The sequence below is a fragment of the Zingiber officinale genome, chromosome 4B (assembly GCF_018446385.1).
Source record: "Zingiber officinale cultivar Zhangliang chromosome 4B, Zo_v1.1, whole genome shotgun sequence".
Classification (NCBI taxonomy): domain Eukaryota; kingdom Viridiplantae; phylum Streptophyta; class Magnoliopsida; order Zingiberales; family Zingiberaceae; genus Zingiber; species Zingiber officinale.
The window spans coordinates 132,879,025-132,892,303 of record NC_055993.1 but is presented as its reverse complement, the minus strand read 5'-3'; the positions used below and the strand labels follow the sequence as shown (position 1 = coordinate 132,892,303).

The following is a 13,279-nucleotide window of genomic DNA, read 5'->3' as shown; positions in this document are numbered from 1 at the left end:
GCACGTTGAAGAAAGAACGCTCAGAACTTGATGGTTTGAAGTGCTGGTCGAAACCCCCTTATAAAGAGTGTTCAAGGCGCCTTGAAGGCTGTTCAAGGCGCCTCCATGCTGCCTGGTCTTCCGCGTGGATGAAATCTGATCTGGTCGAAGTTCATCCTCTCAAGGCGCCTTATAGCCCTCTCAAGGCGCCTTCCAAGGCGCCTTCTACCTCCAGTGGTGCTTCGCAGCCAGCTCAGCTTTTGCACCCGAGGCGCCTCCAAGCTCCATGGAGGCGCCTCGGACACTGTTCATCCGAGGCTTTAGGTTGCTCCTTTACACCTGCAAGATACGTTAGTCCCAAACACTATCCTGCAACACAAAGTTAGCACAATAAACATGATAAATGAAGTATAGACAGTCTCCGGACTATCCGGGTCTGACTTCGGGTTTCCAACCGGAAACCCTAGGTCGACCCGACGCCTACTGTTCCCTCTACTGGGAACGCGTCCTCACCTATTCCACTCAGGAGATTTACCTGTTGCCAGTGCGATCCTCCAGATCGACTGGACTTTTGCTCAGCACTCGATGCTTCCGGACTTTCTGCTGGACATCCGCTTCCCCGGCTAGTCCAGTCTTTCACCTGGTTCGCGACACCGAGAGTTTCCACCTAGGGTTACCACCCCCTAGGACTTTTGCCTGAAGACATCGGCCTACCAAGACTTTCCGCATAGGGTTACCACCCCCTATGACCTAGGGTTACCACCCCCTAGGGTTTTACCCTTTGCCTAACTGCAGCTAGGACTTTCCTGAAATCCTCAAGTAGACTTGTTAGACTACTAAACATCTTAACTTTGAATTCTTTGTCATTATCAAAACACGAGTTCGATCGTCGGATGTTTCCCGCACCAACAGCCTTTACCAAAAACACCTTCAAACTTATAACCCCTAGATCAGTTGATTTGCAATACTATAGGACATCTTGTTTTGATACCTATAATCGGTTCAACATTATAAACTTGACTCTTTGTTAACATGTGAGAGGGATGTCAATGTAGGTCTTGTCTCCGAATTTTATAATAATTTACACACTTCTGATGGTGTAAATTATCGCACTCGTGTTGCGAAACGGAGCTTGGACTTCTCCTATGAGATTCTTCGATCTTTTCTTGACTGTCTACCATCCAACAATGATTTTATCTTTTATCCCACTATTCCCGATGAGCTGCCTCCACCTTTTGAGCATATCAGCATTGCATCCATGCATCAATTTCTTTTTGGTCGTCCTCGTCTGAATGGGCCAAATGCTCAAATTACTAAATTTTCTTCGCTTGAGTTCTCGGCTGAAAACAACGCCTTGTTTAAAGTGATCATCAACTGTCTTTTCCCCATTGTTTCTCGTGCCTTAGCCGCTCTGCGACCTCCTCACATGTTTGCCCTCTATGTCATTCGTCATTCCCTTGACATCAACATCGCTTTGAATATCTTTCATTGCATCATTCATTTTACTCAGCCCGTGCAGCAGACGATCCACATGCCTTTCGGGCATCTTATCACAGACTGGTTGGAGTCCCAGAAGATAGATGTCTCCCGGGGACGGCTGGAGCACATGACTGTTGCTTATTCTCAGATTTCTTCCCGCTCCTTCACGAAGATGGGCTTAGTTGGTGGTCCAGCGGGAGTTCGATGGCGCGATGGACGTGCTTTTGGTGAGGGACCCAGGGCTCGCCGCAGGGGGGATGCACATGCATTGGTTCCTGCGACAGATGATGTTGAGGAGGATATCCCCGAGCCAGCTTCTCCGACATTCGAGGAGACCGTCGACACTCGCCTAGAGGAACTGACCATGGAGGTAGCCGACCTGCGTTCCATGATGGAGACCATGGTCCATCAACAGACTTCGATGCAGGCCACTATGGATACATTAGTGGATTTAGTGAGCTCCTGGGTGACGGGTAATCCGTCTCAGTCTGCTCCATCCACAGCTCCTGTTCCCCAGGCTGAGGATGCTGCTGGTGCTGACTCTGCGGTGGTTCCTGCTCCAGCTACTACTTCGGCTCCTCCTCCTGTTGCTGCTGATCTCCCTCCTTCGGGCGATGATCTTCCTCATTCGGGCGATGATCTTATCGAGTTTTATGTCTCTTTGTGATCTGTTATTGTATGTCTTATGGATGGTTGTTATGGAGTCCTTATGTGAACTCTATTTTATTTTTGGACGTATGATATGCTACTTGTTCTACCTTTTCTTTTGTTTCTCCAATTCACGTGGTTATATTTTGTTGATATCTGTGTGGTTTAGGGGGAGTAATCCTTGGGTTTATTGTGTTTGCTTAATACACATTTTGAGGGGGAGTTCTATTTTTTTGATATTTGCCAAAGGGGGAGATATATGTTGAAGTTCATGCTAAATAAAATTTAAATGGAAACTCAAGCTTACTGTGTATACTCATACTTACTGCTTATGATTTTCAGCGTTGTTGCAATCATTATTTATCAATTGTACTATTATGATATATTGGAAATTGGCCTAAACTTAAATAGATTGTCAAACATCAAAAAGGGAGAGATTGTTGGTGCAATCATGCCCTGGAAGTTTCAATGTGTTGACAATTATTTAAGTTTAGGTTAATACGTTGGATCTAACATACAGTGTGAGTTTGCAGGAGAAGTTCTTGCAGGTCGAAAGACCGGATGCAAGGCAAGAGAAGTCCAAGAAGGTTGAGGACCGGATTCTTGGCAAAAGAATCATTGCAAGTCAGAAGACCGGATGCAAGGCAAGAGAAGTCCAAGAAGGTCGAGGACCGGATTCTTGGCAAAAGAAGTTTCTGCAAGTCATAAAGCTGGATGCATGATCCCTCACGTATCAGAAATCGATTGGAAAATCGATTTAGACACGGCTGTGAGGCAGAATGCCTCTGGATCGATCAGTCGATCGATTGGAAGGAAGTCAATCAATCGGCCGATCGATTGGGAAGGTTCTGCGCAAAGCACAGAATGCTTCTGGATCGATCAGCCGATCGATTGGGGCAATCCAATCGATCGAGCGATCGATCTAGGAAGCCTCTGTGCGTAGCACAGATTTCCCTTGGATCGATCAGCCTCAATCGATCGGGCGATCGATCCACAGAGCTGTGATCTCACGAGCAGTGGTCCGAATCGATTCAAGAATTGCATCGATCGATTCAAACTCAAGTGAAGCAATCTAAGTCGTTGATCGTGACGCGATGGTTTCCAACGGATACTTATGAATCGATCCAAATATGACTCCGATCGATTTACGGCGACGGCTACATGAGAAACGGCTAGTTTTCTCAATGTTTAAAGGCATGAAAGAAAAAGAAAAGAGAGAAGAAAACAAAGAGATACTGTTCCATTGCTCTCCAAGGTCTCAACTCTCTCAAGTGCTCAAGATCTTCAAAAGGTGCTCAAGTTCAGAATCTCTCTCTCGCTACTTTCTCAAATCTCACACAGCGAAGAAGAAGCCTTTCTAAAGTCTGTAATATTTCTTTTCTTCTTCATTGTGGTGAGTGTGATCCTTTACTTTGGAGAGGGAGAGTTGTAACTGTATAAGGTTTCTCCACCTTCGGTGTGATTCCGAGGAGGGTTTTTGATAGTGGAAGAGTGTGAGTGGTGTGGATCCTTGGACTAGTCACCTCCTTGGGGAGGTGGATACCAAGTAAATATCCGAGTTAGTATTGCCTTCGAGTTTCCGCTGCGCAAAATCAAGTTGATCAAGAAAACGAAGTGAGTCATTCACCCCCCTCCCCTCTAGCTCAACCGATTCTAACATCCCTGACATGACAGTAAAAACTTTCGTCGTACGATTTGTCTATTGACCATGCCCCCCCCGGTCAACGACACTGACTCCCAGAAGGATATAATGAAATATGGGCAGGGTCCCAATGTTTGGCCGAGCGGGGGATCAAGCCGCTCGGCCAGGATTCCTCGCCCGATCGCTCAAGGTTGTTCTTCTTCATAGTCGCTCGGTTCATTAGGTCGTCCCTTGCTTGGTCGGACAGGCGATCCGATTGGACTAGCATTCATTTGGTCACAATTGTGAGCATCTAGTGTCCTCTCTATAGTCATCTCGGGCAGATGAGCGATCTGCTCAGATGAGCCTCCGGGCCGATCGGATCCTTCATGCTCGCTCGACACGTTGCCATTCATTCGGCCAACTTTAGTGAGTCGACAGTTTCCTTCATTTGACCGTCTTGATTTTGACCTCTACGTCAATTGCTATTCTTACCTTTGATTTATACTTGATGGACTCTCTTTATCATCACATCAATATATGTCTTAGTTTGTGATTTACATTTATTTTGGTCAATCAATCAAGTAGTTTAGAGTCAAAATTATTTGATGAACAAAAGGACAGAGAAAAACTTTGATGTGTTCAAGGGCCAAATGCTTTGCTTTGATCTAAATAATAATAATAATCGCAACAGTCTTCGCCTATATAGGACCTTGCTTTGTGTGATAAAGTAGCAATCCATAAGCAAGCTTTAGATAGAGCTACTTTAGCCTAGCGAAAGCTTTCCAAGGTTAGTTGTTTACTTAATTGTTATCTCAGTCTCCTGATCCATTTTCCTTCCTTTCCTTTTTGTGCTATTTCCTCCTCTGTCATTATACTCTTCAAGGGGAAATCCTTTGTGCTATATATTTTACTTTCTTTGTGTGATATTTCCTTCCTATGTTAGATCGCTGCAATATATAACTACTTGAGTCATTGTAATCCTCAAGGACAAATCCTTTGGAATCAAGATGAATGACACAGAAGATGAGAGAATTGAGACATCAGTGGACATGGACTGGGTAACCTCATTGGAGAAGAAGGTGTCAGACACAAAATTTAGGGACAGAAACACAGAGCCAACAATCTACAGAGTTCCAGATACCTTGAAAAAGGTTGACCACGAAGCCTATGAGCCATCGATCGTCTCGCTCGGCCCCTACCACCGCGACAAACCTCATCTACGGGCTATGAATCAGCACAAATGGAAGTACCTCAAGTCTGTCCTCGAGCGGAACCCTGAAATGGTCTTGAAGGACTATGTGGATCTGGTCAAGGGTCAGGAAACGCTAGCACGTGAAGCCTATTCGGAGGAAGTGAACATGAGCAGCGACAGTTTTGTGGAAATGATGTTGCTAGACGGATGCTTTGTGATGCTTTCAATAATGGGGTACAACTTTTCAGATTGGTGGACTCGAAATGTAGTAGTACGAGATATGTTCATGCTCGAAAACCAGCTTCCTTTCTTTCTTCTTGAAACTTTGTACGAATCTGCATTTCCTTACCACGACCGCGACCGCGACAGCTTTCTACGTGTAACAGTCAAGTTCATCGGCATGAATTTCTCAAGTAGCTTGGAACTTCCCTCCGACAATGAGATTTTTCACCACATAATTCATATTTTTCTTTCTTGCATCGATCCGACAATAAACCATGGCAATGGCAATGGCAATGACAATCAGTCCTCCAGTACATTTGGCTTCCTCTGCAACTCTAAGCTAGTTAAAACAGTATTCGTATCGTTGTCATCAACGCTGCGCTCGTCTGTGTTGTCGCAGGTGAGCAAGATACGCACTAGTCGAGATGCTAACCCCGAGGAGAATTGGACGGTCTCTGACTTACCATGGATTCCCAGTGCTACACTATGCAATGAAGCTGGAATTCACTTCGGCAGAAAAAAGAGATACAAGAGTTTCTTGGACATTACATTTCATAACGGCAAGTTGGAGATTCCCCAACTTCGAATAGAGGACCACGTCAACTCGCTCTTGAGAAATCTTATTGCGTACGAGCAATGTTCAATGAATTCCAAGTTCCATGTTACAACCTATATGGTGCTTATGGATTCCCTCATCGATACGGCAGCAGATGTCGAATTGCTTCAACAATATGAAATCATTATTGGTAACTTGGGGGACAGCCAAAAAATTGCCACTCTATTTAACAAACTTGGCACGAATGTCAGCTATGACCTAGATGATTTCTACCTTCTCGGCGTCCTCACTGCCATGAGGAAGCACCACGACGCTAGATGCAACAAATGGCACGCAAGGTTGAATCGCGATTACTTTAGTAATCCTTGGGCAGTTATCTCATTATTTGGTGCTCTTGGCCTATTTGTTCTTACTGTGATACAAACCACGTTTACTATTCTGAGTTATTTTCGGCCGCCAAAGTAGCTTCCTGACTTAAAAGTAGATTGTCATCAGAAGGAAGGAATGCTTGTTGTTGTTTAGAAATTAATTTTTGTTGCTTATGAAGGATGTATCATATGTATGTGTATGAACAGATTGGTTGTTGGTGAATAAAGGGATATGTACTTTCTAAATTCTATAAATACAGAGGTCGTCTTAGTCGTTTCTTTCCATGCTATCCGTTCTACAAATGTGCTTGTTGAGAAGGTTAGGGGAGCTTGAAATGAGGCTTATTCAATTCTAAACCCCCAATCTTATCATAGTTAAGCTAGGAAAAAGCTGCATTAAGGACCAAATCTTCCACTTTTTCCTCACTCCATGCCTCCACATATATGATTGATAGGTCCTACAAACTCACACTTGGTTCAGGAGTTTCTTGATAATAAATAGGCTCCATCTTCCTCTTCCTATTTTGAATGATCTGTCTCTCAAACTATTATGACTTGGCTCCAATCAATTCACTCGTACTAGCTTTATTTATTATTTTTCTAACTAATTAAAATGAGTTATCTAGATTTAAAATTAGCATATATATGTTCCATTATAGATTTTGACTGTGCCTTCAACTGTTACAACATTTTTGCTTGGGCTAGAAGAGCCTTAAAATATTTATTTCCATAAAAAAATACAAATATGACATTTTACAGCTGAACACATGAGCAAATTTTAATATTATCCATTTCACGTACTTAAATTTTAAAATTCTAAACCCTCGTCCTTCTGCTGAGAGTCGTTGGTGAGTCCCAAAGGTTGGCAGGTTGCTCCTGTCCAGTGGGCTTTATGGGAAATAGAGAAAAACTCCATCTTTTAGCGCCGCCGCGACGGTTCTCACTGGAGGGGGCCGGATTTGGGGAGGCCGATGGTGGTTGGGTTCATGCATTTGTACACTAATTTGAACTTGGAATTTAATTGGATGGTCCTTATACATCTAATTCTAATTACGATATATCTATAGAAATTTTTTCTTTAAATAAGAGAGGTAATTTACTGAGCTTCTAGACTGACCGTTATATGTACTTTATAAATTATCCCGATAACCGATGAAAAATTTTCATGGGACTAAATTATTTTTTTGCGTCAAATTATCCCTATTAATCAGAGATAAAATCATATCTGAGTAATTTATTTTTCTATTAAATTAGTTTTATAAGGAAATTTTAAAAAATATATATCAAGATGTCCAAATAAATAAATAAGAATTATCTTAACATTTTGAAAATTGTTAACTATAAAATAAAAAAACATTACAATAAATAAATAATTTTAAAATATTCTTGTTAACTTACTTCTATTTTAAATATAAAAAAATTCGTTTGTTTTAAAACAGAATCATATTGCAAGTTTATTAAAATGCATGTGCAAGACAAATGGATAGCTAGTTTATCATAACCCATCCAACGCAACTTGAGCAACTCATCAAGATTAGTTTAACATATCCACCATGTTGGCGGAATCATGACTAGAGAAATAAAAACTTGAACAAAACATTACCAATATTATGTCATCAACATGGCACAAGTTTCCAAAGATTTGATTATTATTTACCGATTATTTTATAAAAAAAGGATTTTCTCACGTTAAAGAGGTATAAAAAAACATAAATATAATTCATAAACTAATATATTCTCCTTTTTATTATATATATATATATATATATATATATATATATCAACATTTCCTTAAAAAAATATATATCTCATAAACATAAAATTTTTAATCTTGAAGACTGTAACCCAGAAATATGAACACTATAGAAAAAATCTTATTAACTGAAATTTATTATAATCCAACTCTTAAATTATAAAATTTTGAACCCTAAATACATATAATATATTCATATATAAAATTTTTAATTTTGAATACTGTAATTTAAAAGGAAAATCTGAATCCTAAAAAGAAAATCTTATTGAATCAAATTTATTATAATCGATCTTCTAAATCTTAAAATTTTAAATTTTAAATATATATATATATATATATATATATAATATATCCTAAAAAAATTTTAAAAAAACAAGAAAAACACTTTTTTTTCTTGAATTCAGTTGCCTGAATTGACCGCTCGTGCTGATGTAAGTGTCTAGATCCATTTTTTTTTATAAAAAGAAAATAACATTTCCACACAAAAATTTATACATGAGCATTTCAAATTTTTAATTTTGAATACCATAAACAAAAAATAAAATCTGAATTTTAGAGAAAAAAAATTTTATTAACTTAAATTCATTATAATTTAACCCTTAAAATTAAAAAAAAAATCTTAAACTCTAAATATATATAATATATTCTATAAATAAATTTTTTAATTTTAAACACGAGAACTCTGAACCTGATATATATATCATTTTTATGTGGATTTTGGATTATATTGTTATTTTAAAATTTATTGTAGTGTTTGTTTAATCATTTTTGCTTCCCTCCCAAGTCTCTCTCGAGCCCTATCGATTTATCCCTCCCCTATAGAGTTCCCGGCTCTCCGGTGACTGTCGGCGAGCGGCGGCTGGGTCGCGCAATAGAAGAAGTGGAAGCGCCCTAGGCGAGGTATGTAACTGTTTCCCCCTTTTCTCCTGTTCGTTTGTTTCTTCCTTGTCTCCACCTTCTTCACTCGCCTATTATACGTTGTCCTTCTCCGTCGAGATCACTTCAACCATGGTCTCTTTTTTTTCCCCCCCCTTGTAAACCATGATCTGAATTGCTGCGGGATTACTATGTGTTTAGTCTTTGGTCTATTGATTTGATCACTTCATCTTTACAGAATGTAACTAGTCATTGTCCGTTTAATTATTTTGATTTCAGTGTTGCAAAACCCTAGGTCATCGTTTGTGAAATAAAAAACATTATGCGATAGATACATATGCTATGATCTTCTGGATGTTGATGAACTTCACATATTGTATGGACTATATTATTATATTTGATTTTATCTCTGTACTTGTGCATTCATATTTGAGCAATGTAAATCTATACAGGTATTATAGACATTATCACCATTCCCTGTGTTAGATCTCTATTGTTTAAAGTGGCCAAAATGTAAACTTTTCTCATATAGGAATAAATATGCATTACAAATATAGAACCGGTGCAGCCAACACACAAGCTTACTGCTCGTTAAGGTTTTCTAGGGTTAAAGTAGGGAAATTATTTTTAATCTCCTACTTAATTCTCTCTAATCCTCCCATCCGATTTGGTTTTGTTCCTTCTGAATTTGTCTCTGAATATTTTAGATCCCCCTCATATAGTTTCTCAATTCCTTATGATATTAAATCATTTATGTATTTTCCATTTATGCTAAGTATCATTATCGTTCATGTTATCATCTCTATAAAATAGGCCATGTATTATCATTAAAATATATATCAAATGCATTAACATTATTTCATCACCAAATTTTGTCATTGTTGAGTTTCTTATCCACAATATTGAATCTTCATCCTTCATAATAAAGATCGGAGCTTCCAAACTTGTCATTATCATCTTCATCATCACCAAGTTTGGAGTTGACTACATAAATCTTATTCCTATGTCGAGCTCTATGCATATTTATATCACAACTAATTAATGTTTATAAAATTACTGATGCAACATCAAAAATCGCACCACAAAATCTCAAACAACTCAACCCATAGCAGAGGAAAAATATTATTAAACTGGAAGATTAATACATGAGATCTTTATATATATTCAAAATAATACCAAGTCACTTAAAAAGTCTAACTCATCTCTAAAATTATAACCTACTTTTAAAAGGCTAAATTTGCCTCTAAAAATTATAATAAACTTTTAGCAACTCTTAAAAATTATTTTAAATTGATTCCAATCCTCAAACTGCATCAGTTAGACAATTTTGACACTATCATGTAACTTTAACCTTTTTCACATGGTCTTGGGATTGACATTGGTCGTTTTAGGAGCTTTCGACCTACTATCATATTGGGATCTCCATAAGTTTTCATTTGATGCATTAAATTGGATATTCTTTTCCTACTTTTTGTTGGTCCATAAAAAGTTAAGTTTTTCTTAAGCTGCTAAAATGGCACAAGCTGCAAGGTTGAATCTGAGACTGCAAAAGGAACTTAAGGTGCTCGTGACTGACCCACCTCCTGGCGTTTCCTTTCCTTCACTTTCTGATAATCAGAACCAATCATCTCTTTCACTGCTTTCCATTGAGTCCTGTAAGTTTCATATAAAATGACAATTGGTTCTTGTTTAGTATTTCTTTGCTGACTAAGCTTTTGAATACAGGCATCGAGGGACCTGAAGAAACTGTATATTCTAAAGGCATTTTCATTGTGAAGATCGAAATCCCTGAAAGGTTGTTAGTAGCTTTGTTTTCTTTGGTATCTTTAGAAATGCTTTTCCTCTTTCTTATACTAGCCTATTTTGTAAACTTTACTAATAGAATTGGAGTTTTCGTATGCAGATATCCATTTCAGCCACCTAATGTGACCTTTGTTACACCAATTTACCATCCCAACATTGACAATGGAGGGCGTATTTGTCTTGATATTCTTAATTTACCGCCAAAGGTAAATGATTCAGTTGTAGACTATTTGCTTAAGGTGAGCAATAACATGAATATTTCTGCTTCCAGAAGCTTTAGTTCCATAGTTACGCCTTCATGGATACATTAAAGTTATCTAGGCATTACAAATCACAAGTGCATGAAGTATCAGTTGGTCTTCCCAATCTATGCCTTTTTTTCTCACAAAACCTACCTCTCATATCTCGCTCCAATATTTCCTGTTCAATCATCATGGTTATTTCAGCTTGCCTTATCTTGTTAAAATGTATATTTTTTAGAGAATTAAATGAAGTATGATTAGCCATTCTTTAGAGAAAAGAATAAAGATATGTAGTCCTTGGAATGAAACAAGAAATATCTAAGGATGATTAGGGAATAAAATTTTTATGGCAATTTGATGTTTCTGATTTTGTAACCAAGTACATAAATAGTTATTCTATGAAAATTTATAGGGAATAGAGAATAAGATAGGTATTCCTTGGTTTATGTTGGGAAGTTTGAAGAAATTTAGAGAGAATCTCTTTTGGTTGGTTTATGAGGACGATTGCTTCATTATCTGGATGATCATGTACGACCTTCTTTCATTTTTCTTTCCCTTTACATTTTTGTGATGCTACACAACCGCAGGGTGCATGGCAACCATCAATGAACATCTCAACTGTTTTAACCAGCATTCGTTTGCTACTGAGTGAGCCTAACCCAGATGATGCCTTAATGGCTGAAATTGTAAGTGCTACAGATTACTACCATGGTTAAATATGATCATGACTCCTTACTTAGCACTTTTTCCTTTCCAGAGCAGGGAGTACAAGTACGATAGGCATGTCTTTGAACAGAAGGCCAGAACGTGGACAGAGAGATACACTAATCCTGACTTTACTGGGAAAATAGATAATCATGCTGTTTCAACCAGCCTAAATGTAGTAGTAGATAACATCAACATCTATTACTTTCCTATTGATTCATCGTAGTCTAATAGAATAAAAGTTGGCAACAATTAGTTATAATCGTGATTTAGAGAATTGCTTTTGCTTCTTTGTTCTAACCTGCTCGACCTTACAGGCACCTTTAGAAGCTCATGGAGCTTTAGTTCCAGAAAATCCAGACCAAGGGAGTGACAGGATGAGAAAGAAGCTTCGCCTATCATTTACAAAACCGACAACAACACCAGTTATGCCATCTGGAATGAACAACAATGCTGAAAAGGAGGTTATTGTATTGACTGACGAGATATTAGATATGCCAGCCAAACAGAGTGGCAGCGTGAGGAAGCTTCACCTACCATGTCAAAACTTGTCTGCAAAAACATTGATGCAGTTTGCAACGAACAACAATGTTGAAAAGGAAAAAATAACACTTGCTTGCAAGAGAGAGAAGCAGATGACTTCATGCTCCAAATTGTTCCAGTATTCCAGTGCCGATTTTGACGATGCTTCAACAGTTGATCCTAAGAAGCTGGAAGCTACTCCAGAGTTCCTAGATAGCATCATTGTATCTGACAGCGAAGAAAGTGATGATGATGATAATCCACCTTTACAATCAAGGTTCTCTAGATTAAGGAATCAAGCGTCAGGAGATTGGAAAAATTAGCGGCAGAAATAACTGGATGCTTTTGGTTTTGTGTTAGTTGGAAATTGAGCTAGTTTAACCATGTATCTTTAATCTTCTGAATCCTATACCTTTCAAGCTGATGCTTAGTTCTCTCAAAAAGTATTAATGAAAAAAAAAATACACTGGATCAATCATATTTCTGATGAAATGTTCTCTGCTGCAGTAAATCTTTGTGTTTTCATATCTAAATGATATTGCTTATGCTCATTTGCTGACATGGTTATAAGAATGCTTTGTTGTTTGATTAAACTTTCTCTAATGAATTAGGATGAAACTTCAATTGAATTAGCTAGTGGCACTTTGGATTGACTTGGCCTAAGTTGTCTTTGTTTATGCTTTTTTTTTTTAATACATGCATCAGCTTTGACTTGCATCATAAATGGAGTAAACAGTTTTACGTTAGTAAATCCCATGAATTCATGGCATTCTCTTGAGTTTGAACATGTTCATATTTTAGATCCTTTTTTTAACGGGCTCGTGGGTTAGCCCACCTAACTCACAACTCACTTTGGATTAGATCAGGTTGAGAAATTCTCAACCCGGGCTCGTGGGTTAGCCCACCTAACTCACAACTCACTTTGGGTTAGATCAGGTTGAGAAATTCTCATTTTAGATCCTTTTTGTAACGGGCTCGTGGGTTAGCCCACCTAACTCACAACTCACTTTGGGTTAGATCAGGTTGAGAAATTCTCAACCCGGGCTCGTGGGTTAGCTCACCTAACTCACAACTCACTTTGGGTTAGATCATGTTGAGAAATTCTCAACCCTTCAAGATGACAAGCCGACCCATCTGCTCTGCCATATGATAGGTTTTTGAGGAGTCAGTCCACCCCATGAATTTATCTATTTGACAACACTAATTTAGACTTAGAAGAGTATTAGCAAGAAAATATTGGTGCGGGAAGCATCCGACGATCGAACCTATGTTTTGATTATGTCAAAGGGTTCAAAGTTAAGGTGTTTTGG

At 38.5% G+C, this 13,279-nt stretch overlaps 2 protein-coding genes across 6 annotated transcripts; both read left to right on the top strand.

Annotated features, from left to right (window-relative positions):
• The first annotated feature begins 4,737 nt into the window (after positions 1–4,737).
• On the top strand, positions 4,738–6,165 carry LOC121978714 (UPF0481 protein At3g47200-like). The gene has a single exon (XM_042531016.1). It carries the CDS (start codon positions 4,738–4,740, stop codon positions 6,163–6,165), a length of 1,428 nt encoding a protein of 475 aa, XP_042386950.1.
• A 2,414-nt stretch (positions 6,166–8,579) lies between these two features.
• LOC121976833 (probable ubiquitin-conjugating enzyme E2 37) lies at positions 8,580–12,447 on the top strand. 5 transcript variants are annotated; one of them, XM_042529204.1, is made up of 7 exons: positions 8,580–8,721; positions 10,203–10,352; positions 10,423–10,492; positions 10,601–10,706; positions 11,330–11,428; positions 11,500–11,622; positions 11,765–12,447. In XM_042529204.1, the coding sequence occupies exons 2-7, from the start codon at positions 10,211–10,213 to the stop codon at positions 12,290–12,292; spliced, it is 1,068 nt and encodes a 355-aa protein (XP_042385138.1). In that variant the 5' UTR covers positions 8,580–8,721; positions 10,203–10,210; the 3' UTR covers positions 12,293–12,447. The 5 variants fall into 5 exon arrangements, with proteins under 5 accessions (XP_042385138.1, XP_042385137.1, XP_042385136.1 ...); XM_042529203.1 differs by having other exon boundaries at positions 11,500–11,625; XM_042529202.1 differs by having other exon boundaries at positions 10,601–10,739.
• The last annotated feature ends 832 nt before the right edge of the window (positions 12,448–13,279 follow it).